At 41.4% G+C, this 12,053-nt stretch overlaps 1 protein-coding gene across 1 annotated transcript in view; it reads left to right on the forward strand.

Moving 5' to 3' along the window:
* Positions 1-10,016, forward strand: part of LOC115236790 — a 112,009-nt gene extending 101,993 nt beyond the window's left edge. The window contains exon 4 of the mRNA XM_029809481.1: positions 9,990-10,016. Within this exon, the coding sequence (XP_029665341.1) occupies positions 9,990-10,016 (27 nt within the window). The remainder of the gene's footprint in view (positions 1-9,989) is intronic.
* The last annotated feature ends 2,037 nt before the right edge of the window (positions 10,017-12,053 follow it).

Genomic DNA, 12,053 nt, shown 5'->3' on the forward strand with positions numbered 1-12,053 from the left:
AATAGATATATTATATATAAAGACGTGAAAATTACATAAATTATTTTTATCATTAAACTTTTTTTATCCTGAATTTATTGTTAAATATATCTGTGACAGAATTTTATGCTGCATGGTTTTGAAACGTTCTTTGTGTAAAATACAACGTTAAGAAAGAAAAAATTTGTTTAAATAGATATAACATATACAAGGTGTTTCATAAATGGTAGGCAAAACTTCAGTAATAAATTTCTAATGCTTAGAGAAGAAAAAAAGTTATGTCAATGTAGATCCGGAAATGACTAGTTTCTGAATTATTAAAGTTAAAAACTCACAAGGATCTTATGAGAATGTACGATAAGCGAAGAAGGATATGTGGCGTTCTAACAAGGATAACCCACGAATTATAATTTGATGAGAAAATCGTTCACTTACAGAGAGGTCTCGATATTTACTCCGATCGTTGTTGCGAGACGCGTTAGAGGATACTAAACTTGAAAGTATGTTTCAGCGTTCTTGACACACGTACGGCAGTATTCGTGTATACATGAAAAAAGTATGGAATTGTAAACAAGACTAATACACGATAACATAAACATAAGCCGGCGATCACTTGAAAAACATTGTTGATACCTTTAAACGGGCCTCTAAAACGATGTGACGAGAATTGTGTCACAAAAACTTTAATAACTCAGAAATTAATCATTTCCGGACCTATGTTGATATAACCTTTTTTTATTTTCTAAGCGTCAGGAATCCATTACTGAAATTTTGCCCATCATTTATGAAACATTCTGTATATATATAATACAAATCGCGTAAATTCCAAGATTGTACTTTCCGATATGAAATGCAAGAGAATAAAAAAAAAAAGAATTCGATGTGAAATATGTGGCGAGTAGTGTAGACTTGGTGCGCGATGCCATGCCATTCAGAATCACATCGGGCCGAGCGCATCGAGTTGTCGTGGCCTAAGACGTGAGTAGAATAACACGCAGTCCTAGTGACTCTCTCGAATATACATTTACCCGTCCGGGGGATACGCCGGGGAGATGATATCGGCGCGTAAGCAAGGGCGGTGCTTTTTCATGTCACTAACGACTCTAGACACTCTCGCGCACGCCACGGCTCCGTTACTAACAATATCTACCTGAATGGATTATTATGCCTCGCTTCCCCCTCCCTATATTCTTTATATGCGACGAGACCTGCGCTCTCGCTATCAACGAACGCGCCTTACATAATGCTCGACCGAGCACAACGAGAACAAAGGACGCGTTCTCAGGGACGAATTGTGCTCTCTCTCTCTCTCTCTTTCTCTATCTCTCTCTCTCTCTCTCTCTTGTCGGATGCTTAACGCGCGCCGCTACAGTTGGTCAAGTCGATTTGCGCGAGTCGCCGCCCGTAATGATCCGCTGTCCGGTCTTAAGTCCGCGTTGCAGCATTGCATCCCCGCGACTCGCAGCATCCTCCCGTTGTGCCCGTCTCTGCGCATTTATAAATATTCATGTAGACATCTCAAGGCCCGTCCTGAAACGCCGGCCGACATGCGTTTGCTAGGACAAACGCGCGCTCGAGTAAGGTTCGGCTTTTATATGTGAAACGAAAACAGTTGCGCGAATCTACAGCTCGCGTAATGTCGAGATATATTCTTGTTTCGAGGAAAAAGATAAACTGACTTTAGTTCCATCGTATTATTCGACAAAAGTTCGACTTGATTGAGTAATTAATAGCGTTTTCGAGCGAAGCAAGATTTGATCGGTCTGAGAGCGATTGAACTCAATTTTCCATGAACATATGTTCGATCGAAAATGAATGGTCTTGAATCTGATTAATATAAATAATACATTAATAATATAAATAATATAAAGTACAGCGATTTCGAAATGTCCCGTTAAAAACATCCGAAAAGAATTTTCGAGAGATGCAACTGTGTGAAACATAAATTAGCAACTAATGAGATATATGATGATTGGGTGTCTCTCAATTAGTGTGCGCATTACTAGGTACTCTCGATTGATGGGACCAATGTATACCTATATCTACGATTACGGCTACGCATCGTTGCATCTTGCATCATTCATGAGGTTCATTGAGCCCGTTTGCCAGTTTGTGTTCCGGGCCCGGCTGCTGTTGCTGCCGGGCTGCCTGCTTGAAATATGTACACTCGAAAAACCGGTCACGGATGCCACGGAAGGGAAGATGCCAAATCCCCGATTAGCATCCATTCATCGGACCAGGACGCCGTCCCCTCCTCTTCGTACTTTCGTCCCTTTCTCCCCCTACTTTTCTCGCGCTACCATCGGCCGGTTTCTAATATAAATAATATAAAGTACATTCCGTTTGACGCTATTTTGACTTTAAAACACAAGATTCTTTGCCCCGATTAATCAATCAAACGCTTACTCAAAGTATTTCATTGATTAATCTAATTCGAAATGGAGTTTATGATGTCATTAATCGCTCATAGAACAATCAAATTTGCTTCGCTCGAAAACGCTATAACTCGAGTTTCGCGCTTTTAAAGTTGTAACTCATTGTCAATCTTATAACTTGAATAAGTAAAACTTATTTTCGCGAAAAAACGAAAATAAAATTCCAATGAACGAGATTCGTTACCGCGATCGAAGAAATTTTCAGGTCGATTAAAATCGATTCAATTACGTTTTTTACGATACGGAACTCAATCTCGAAAATAGCTAAAATGACCGAGAGTGAAAATACAATCATTTATCTATATTCGACATTTTTTAATTTATTTCAATCTATAATTGCTCTAATTTTTAATTGAAAAATTATTCGGCAAAATATTTTTGTATTTAATTATAGGGTCTCTTATAATTTATTTTTGCGAAAAACGGGAAATAAAATACTAATGAATGAGATTTGTCATCGCGAACGATCGCGAGAATCCACCTTTTTCAGGTCGATCAATGATCAAAGTCGATCTAATTACGTGTTTCGATCGAGACGGAACTCGATTTCGAAAATAGCTATTTATAAATAGCTAGAATGATCGAGAGTAGAAGATACAATCTACCCGACATCGGCACTTTAGCCGATGACCTGTTCACCGATACTGAACTTGAACGGCGGTGGCGGCAACGGCGGTTTAACAACCAGGTCAGTGTTTTTCGCTCCAGTTGTGTGTGTTGATATGTATAATCTCGGTAATTATATACCATATAGTCGGTGAGGATTTGCCCGTCGGGCGGCGCGCACTCGGCAACGAAGCGCCCGCATTTTATTTCGTACTCCAATCACAGCTGATTGGCACTGACTGTTATTTGTCGAGCGAGAGGAGCCGAAAGGAGCAAGGAGGAGGTGGAGAGAAAACAGACATTCTGCTTATTCCTTGCGATAGCTCACTCCTACGTGAGCTCCTCTCTCAATCTCTCGCGGGCATAACTCCCTTCTTTCTTGCTTACGCGAGAGCGAGAACCTTTTGTACATTAAACATACCGAAAGGATAACACTGTCGGGGGAACGGGGTTGAAATTGCTCGGCGTCTCTTCTCTCTTTCATTATCATGCTCGTTAAAGCACCGATAAGTATTATTACTGGAATTATCGGCCCGCCGTCCGTCCGCATTTGCCCCGACGCGCGGAAATAAAATTATAACGGCCTCGTTATGGCTGACTATAAAACGAGCCTTTCGATCTTCTATAGCGAGAGTTTGGGAAATGATATTCTTGTGCGATACGCGTGACTTTCGCCTGCAAATATACATGACAAAATCATGTTGCTTCGTTAAATAGTGTTGTCATGTGATTTTATGTCTCATACGTTTCTATAAGTATTTTAATACTGTATAGTGTGCAAGATAATACAGGATGTTCCAAGTCTGGTCAATAAAACTTCAGGATCTTATAGGAAATTGAATTCGGAAAAAAGTTTGTATAAAAATAGGTCCGGAAACGCTTCGTTAAAAAGTTATAGCTAATAAACTTCGAAGCTTTTTCTTTCGAAAATATTAGCATAGAGACTTTCGAAATGATCTCCTTGAATTTTTAGTTATAATTACAGAAAACCGACAATTTTTAATGTAAATACTTTTATATAAATATATATACTCTTTGATATAAATATACTTTTCTAAATAAATAAATAAATATATATCTTGGTACACAAAAAAGATCGATATTATAGCGATTTCGAAATGTCCCGTTAAAAACATCCGAAAAGAATTTTCGAGAGATGCAACTGTGTGAAACATAAATTAGCAACTAATGAGATATATGATGATTGGGTGTCTCTCAATTAGTGTGCGCATTACTAGGTACTCTCGATTGATGGGACCAATGTATACCTATATCTACGATTACGGCTACGCATCGTTGCATCTTGCATCATTCATGAGGTTCATTGAGCCCGTTTGCCAGTTTGTGTTCCGGGCCCGGCTGCTGTTGCTGCCGGGCTGCCTGCTTGAAATATGTACACTCGAAAAACCGGTCACGGATGCCACGGAAGGGAAGATGCCAAATCCCCGATTAGCATCCATTCATCGGACCAGGACGCCGTCCCCTCCTCTTCGTACTTTCGTCCCTTTCTCCCCCTACTTTTCTCGCGCTACCATCGGCCGGTTCCCTTATGGTCGCACCTTCGCCCGCATGCGTCCGTAGTGATTTGCTCGCCGCATCAACGCGGTGTACGTGCATTACGCTCGATCCGGGGCCGTTAACGACTTCATCAACGACCGGGTGATAGCGTAAAAGACGAGCCGAAGACACGGGCGATAGCTGTCGACTGATGAAAGAAGCGTCTTCCGGCGGGTACGCTCGCACACGAAGGGAAAATAAAAGGGCCTCTGCTGTTTGCCGAAGGACGCGACCGGCTTCTTGCTTCGCAATCCTTGCCGTTTCTTTGCCATTGGAATTGCGGATACCTTTTGTGTGTCGATATAAGCATCGCTTTCAGCGAAGGGAGCGTTTCCTTCTTCTTTGATATTAAAATGCGAGAGATCTGATATGAAAGATAAAATATTGGAGAATAATTTTAACAATTTTAGCGAAGATATAAAGGGAAAAATATTCGTCTTTAAAAGTGCCATTAACTTTGCAAATAAAAAGTAGTTTTATGTATATTATTTTACTTTTATTATACGTATATGTAATCTGATTGAGATTTTAAGCTTTTAAACTTTTAAGATTTTAAACTTTTAAGCTCTTAAGATTAATAATTTAAGAAAATCCTTAAAATTTTAATTTTAATCACTTAAGATTTTTTTTATTTAGAATTACATATTTAGGATCTGCTACACAGATTCTTATTTTATTTTGTGTCATGTCTCTATTATAATGGGACATATTTAAATTATCCTATAAAAAGAGAGGATTATTTTGAATAATGACCCAGATCGAAATGCGAATTTTGATGTCAAAGAAGAAGATACGAACGAGTTATTGTAAATAGGTCAAGAGTTGCCTTCGCCGCGAACATTCGACGATGTTATGTAACTCACATATGCTCGTTAGAGACTGACTTTACGGCCACTGTGTTACGAGTGAAAGTCGATGGGTCAAAGAACTGCCGCAAGAGAACATGTCCCAAAATTCATGATTATTAAAAGAGTTATTCTGTGTAAAATTACGTTGATTTTAGATATCTCAATTATTGCGATATTGCCGTTTATGTCGGTGAAAGCGTAACAAAAGTTGGCTGAATCACATATGTAAATATATTTTATAAAAGTATAAATAAATATATTTATTGTTTAAATATCACACGCAATAATCGTGCAGCAGATGAGATTACAACTAGCAAGTTTTTTTTATTAAACCACATAAAATTTCTTATAAAAATGGACTATAAACATAATTATATATAAAATTAATTCAATTTTATTTTGCAAGCATAGCATACGATTTTCAACGTTTTTACACAGGACTAGCCTTTAACATCACTGTTTTTAGGTCCATATTATTTATATAGATATTTTCGTCGACTTAATCCCTAATTTTTTTATTGTACTTTCTTACCGCGTAGTATTGCTCTATAAAGGGCAAGCATCGCACTAATTAAACGATCGTTGCAAAAATTGGCGGAAGGTCCTCTGACTGATTCGAACTATCGCTATAATTCACTTTTATTACACGAGCGTCACCAGCAGCTGCGTGATTCTCGACGCTTCATATACATATACGACTATAAAACGCGCGCAATCGAAGGTTGAGAGTGGCCGGCGGATTCTTTAAAGGATAGACCCCGAGAGACGTATCGGAACGAGGCGACGGCGACGGCGATCAGAGCGACCATAGTCTTATCCCGGTGAAGTGAAAGAAGGAGGCGATGCGGACGGGGCGATAAAGAGCGAGAGATGGGAGAAGCGATAGATAAATATATCAAAGCGGATCGGAATGCGCGTCTCATTGAGAGGGAGGGCCGGTCGATCGAGTGTTGTGTACCATCTCCCTCTTCCTCCCCCTTCTTTAGAAACGCGCGCGTCATGAGAAATTGCTGGTTTTCCCACGAAGAGAGCTCGGGCACGCTACCGGGACCGCACAGAGCAACGCAACATCGCTCTCGCAAATGCGCCTAAAGGCCACCACCTCTTGTCTCTTTCTCTCTTTCTCTCTCTCTCTCTCTCTCTCTTTATCTATCTTCCCTTCGCTCATGTTTGCCTCTTCCCGCTCCATCGGAAATATAATTGGCGCTTTGCAAATCCATTAACCGGCCCCGTGTGGCAAGTGGCGTTGCCACGGAATTACCGCTGGGCCCCCGTTAAGACTTTCCCCCCTTTCCTCTCCCTCACCTCCCCTCCCCACCCGCCCGTACGCACTAATTCATAGTTTCATGCCTTCCCGCTGCTTAAAGACTTAATGGAGGCCGCGCGCACGCACGCACGCACGCATGCCGACTTGTGTGTGCATACCGTGTACACGTGGGCGCAGAAAAACGACATCGCTTCCGTTGTGGAATACATCGTGAGTGTTACGAAGTTTGTATACTAACGATATCTCACGATCTATCGCGCTTCTCCCTTTTTTTTTTTTCTCTAGTATGACATCAGCGATGAAATCTGCGGGGAAATAATAAAATTAACATATCGCGATCGCGCGATGTAGTGAAATAAATTCGCTGGATGTGACTGTGGAAGAATATCGCGGATTTCTTTTGAACAATGTAAAGTAGATTTTACATTCTGATATAAATGTAATTAATTGTTATTTTTCACAATTTTTTATTTTTCGATATATCAAGGCAGTCGTGTTTGAAAATTGATACGAAATAAATATGAGACAAGATGCAAATTCGCAAAATTATATAATCGGACTTATTTAGGAAAATATAAAAATATATATGCGTTATAAACCGTATAATTTATGTTTATATGTGTGTGTGATTATATTTAAAATTCTTCTCGTCCATATAAAAAAAACACGTTTATTTTTCTTACGTGATAATTTAATTACTTATATAAATCGTTCATCTATTTACGTTATTATTTAATTAATTTCGCATTATTTATTCATGTCTCTCATCTGTTTATATAATCAAAGCGTAAGATTTATTACGCCCAAATGTATATCTGGCATTGCCATCTTGTCTCCATCTACATGTGCTTGAAGCTTAATTTTTACTTAGAGATGCTTCCACCAGCACTTCGCTTGACGACTCATACAGCGATGTTTGCGCGAAAGTCGCTCATCCGCGATGCTAAAGGGAGGATCGGCTAGATAGCGAGGATGTATTTGAGGCTACCATTAAGGCCGGTGATTGATAATGCCCGCAGACCCGTTCTGCGCCATCGCGTCCGTCCGATCAAGGTCTCCCTGGGTGCGCACCCGATCGAGCAAAAAGCGAAAAGGGCGAGGCGGTCGGTCGGTGAGCACCGACGCAAACCGAGCTGCAAAAAGCGAAAGAAACCGCATCTCTGACTGCATTGTCACTGGTCGCCTTCGCCGCGAAGCCCCCTCTTCTCTCTCTCTCTTTTTTTAATTCTTTTTTTCTCTCGTCCACGCCAGGCAATTACCGCTAACATCGGCAGACGGCTCGGACTCGTAATTATCGGCGAAAGTGATAAACCGATTTCTCCCGGGGGCGATCATCGCCGGCACATTCCTAGATCTTTGATCTAGAGAGGCGTGCGGTTAGCGCGGCTGACTTTGCATCATCGGGATCGCTTCGTATCGCGCTCCATCGTCAAAAGGAAAATTGTTGCTATTGGTAATTTTACATTCAATAACGCATTATTCATACGACACGTACATAGATCTCGATTGATTAAGATTCCCATCTCTTTTTTTTTTTTTTTTTTTTTGAAAAGTTGAAAAAATTTAACTTATTCTAATCTTAAATTTAAAGAAAGTGACAGTTGCAGTTTATCTTATCATATTTTTCAAATTCCCGTCAATATTTATTCCTTCCGCTTTTAAAATAAAAAAAAAATACGAGAAAAATTAGAAAAATTGACCATCATCGATCTCGATTAATTAAGATCCCTATCTCTTATTTTTCTAATTAAAAACATTCAGCTTATTTGAATCTTAAATTTAAAGAAATTTGACAATTGCATTTTATCTTATCAAATTTTTCAAATTTCCGTCAATACTTATTCCTTTCGCTTTTAAAAAAAAAAAAAAAAAATGATAAACATTTACCAGTGAAAAGTTGACTATCGTCGATCGTATCGATGAAAACATTGAATTTAGAAACAGCACAAAATTGTTCTCGATTGACAGACAGATGCTATTATCAAAATAACGGCCAAGTTGACGTAAAAATTGCGTCAGTGTCATTTTCGACGACGGCGGGTTCTAACAACAACAAGACGCTCTTGCGAAGCGAGAATTATCGCGGCCGTCCAGAAAAACTTTTCTTCAACAGAACGTCACCGAGTAGTCGCGCGAGTCAAAAGGCCGGCACCAACACTATTACGACAATCGCTAGAATAAACAGGCGCGTTTTTTTTTTTCGCGTTCGCGCTAGGCGTTAAGAATGCATTAACAGCGCCTTGCGACCTTGCACCTTAAACAGGCGCGTTACCTCGTAATAGTGCGCGCGCTTACGACGACCGGTGACATGTGAAAGGAAAATTACGGAGATAAAATAGACGTAGAGCGCGGCGCTAGGAGAAGATGGCCTTCCTCTTCGTTATCCCCGGGATAACGTCATAATGCTTATGTCGTAGACATAAAGGCAAACGATCGAAGAGCGCAGAACGGTAGGATACAAAATGACAAAACGCAAGTCCCGGCTCTCTCCGCGAACGGGGATGACAATGCAGCTGCTAACTAGTAAAATGCTAATATTTGCTTAACCCTTGACGAAGGTGGGGAGGAAGTAGTCGTGCTCTTTCTCTATCTCTTTCTCCCTCTCTTTCTCTTGATATCTGGCGGAGACACACGCAGCATTCACAAAGAAGGCGAGAGAGGAAAAGAGTGACGCAGCATCGTTTGTGCGTATCCTCTCAGCGATATTTTCCGTCGGTAGAGATTGAACAGTGTAAGCTTGCTTGCTTGCTCGCTTGCTTGCCTCGCATCAAGAAAAACATTAGACGAGTATACTCGTACGCGGGAGATGATTCGGCGGCTTTCGCGAGGGAATGAGCGAGCCCGACGCTCGTCGAGGAAAAGTAGTCATCAAAGCGGCCTCTTCTTGCTCATCTAGCCTAGTTTACAACGCCGCGATTTATTTACTCGTACCGCGGTATCGCGCGAGAAGCCCTCGAACAAAGTCGAGCCACGGGAATTCGCTCGTCGACAAATAATGCGAGTCTTCGTTAAGCGTTCGTTAATGTCCACCATGTCCACGTTGGACTGCGTATAAAGTATGTAAACATAGATATGCACATGCCCGGAGAATATTCAAGGATGGGAGCGATAAATTACGTTACGCTTCCCAAGTCAGTTACACATTCTCTCTCTCTCTCTCTCTCTCTCTCTCTCTCTCTCTCTCTCTCTCTCTCGCGAATTTTAGCAAAGAAAATTAATATAGACGCAAATCATTTTATACGATGGAAAGAATAAGGTATTTTATGATATAGAAAATATTCTTTCTTTTACTTACAGATTTTATGTGCTTCTCTAATGTCTTGATGTTACGCCTCAAATTATCACTGTAGAGGTAGAGTATCTTTATATGCAAAATTTTTCAAAATTATTTATATTTTATATTTATTAATAAAAATTTTTGAAAAATTTTGCATAAAGTAAAATAAAAATAATTATATTATCTCTTTACTAGAGAACTCGGAGTTAATCGAGAGCAGTTTGCAGCGGTATATAAAAATTTTCCTATCCCTTTTATTCTCTTGTAATACAACTCTGAAAGTTACACGAAAGTCGACGGATGATCCGAAACAATGTTCGCTGTGTATGTATATCTGGCGCAATGCGCATATCATCGCATCGGCATTAACCAGGATGCGAAAATCGCTGGGGCCGGATTCCCGGATAAGTATCCCCAGTTGAGACTAACGAGCCGCCTTTAACTTCAGTCATCCGCGAGCGAAACACAGCCGTCGACACGTCACGTTCCATCGGCACGTTTTACGAGCGCGCGAGCGGCGAGCGCTTAGAATTTCGAGAGGCATGCGAAAGATTGTTTTCTGGATCCCCGGCTAAAGCGAGAGAAAAAGAGGAGATGGGGAGAGGAGAGAGAGGAGATGGGCTCGCGAGAGGTTTTCCTTCGGGTCTAGGAAACGTCCGGATATGATAATAAGCGAGGCTCGCGCCAACGTTGTACGTCGAGCACGACGTCCGAACCCCTCGGGGCTACGTAACCGGGCTCTCGCATCAACGAGAAAAAGAGAGAGAACCAGTCCTCTTCCCTGAAGTCGCTGTCACGACCACCGGGAACGTCTCTGTTCCGTGTGGAACATCTTTTAAATCTCGCTTGCACCGCAAGAGAGAAAGGGAGAGAGAGAGTCACGCCTCTTCGATCCGTTCCGCACAATATGCACCCAATGCTGGAGAGGAGCGCATATCGCGAAGAGGGTAGGAAGAGATTTTCAGTAAAACCGACTCGCCGTATGATGATATTCTACATAACGAACGCAACGAGCCTTAGGAAACGCAATTGTCGGCGAGACACGAGAATTTGAGGTCGATAAAATGCGCCGCCGATATATTTAAACTAACTGGTGAGCATTAAAAGGTACACGTAAGTATACAAATTCCATAATTATTTAACAACGCGTAACATTTTTGCCCATAATAATTAGCCAAACAGTGAAAACGACATCGTGTACAGAGAGAAAGTTGAATAAAAATATATTTCAATATACAATGTCATCGTTATCGTGCTGATACGAATCCGAAGTAAAGAGCCTCGCTATCTCTCCGAGCAACGACTTTACATAAATCGTAAATTAGCACAATAGCGTGAACGAAAGCGGGCGACCGCCACGTTTTGACGAGCGATGTCGTGCCGGGGCAATTAAGCAAGAGCAATGAGAGAAGCGCGAGAGAGAAAGAAACGACGTAGACGAAGAAAGGCGGTCACGAGCGCGTCTTCACGCGCGGCACCAGTCTTCAATTGCGCAAATATCTCGGGGAGAGCCCCCAATGGAAGGAATTAGCATAATGCCGGGAAGCATTAGGCCTGTGAGCGCAAATTGTGCGGCGGGCATCGGGCTCAAAGAGACCACGGGGTGCAAGATGGAGAGGGGGAACGGAAAAAGAAAGCCATGGATGGTCGTCGGCACGGTAGGTAGGTAGGTAGGTTGGATAGAGGTTGGTAGGCAGGCGAGGAGGAGATGTTCGCGTCGAGGAAAAGTCGCCAGGGTGGTTAGCGAAACGAGAGGATGCATCCTCTCGTTCGCATCCGAGTGGGATTCGATCTGCCGTCAGCTGACAGCGGCGCGTTTCGCTTAAACTGTCGCTAATCGTTGCCGGGGATAAATGCGTGATTCTCGCTTCTGATCGATTTACCACAGACTCGATGTTCATTCCATCTTCTATAGAAATATATGCGATTGAGCGGGACACAGTGGTATGCATCGCGTTATTCTCATTTCCAGAAACAATTAGCTCGTTTTTTGATTATACAAAAATATGCGACGCAAATATGCACATAATGATGTCTCATAAATTATTAGAATCAGCTCTCGCTTTCAAATTTTCGGTTATATC

The sequence above is a fragment of the Formica exsecta genome, unplaced genomic scaffold (genome assembly GCF_003651465.1).
Source record: "Formica exsecta isolate Colony F162 unplaced genomic scaffold, ASM365146v1 scaffold26, whole genome shotgun sequence".
NCBI lineage: Eukaryota > Metazoa > Arthropoda > Insecta > Hymenoptera > Formicidae > Formica > Formica exsecta.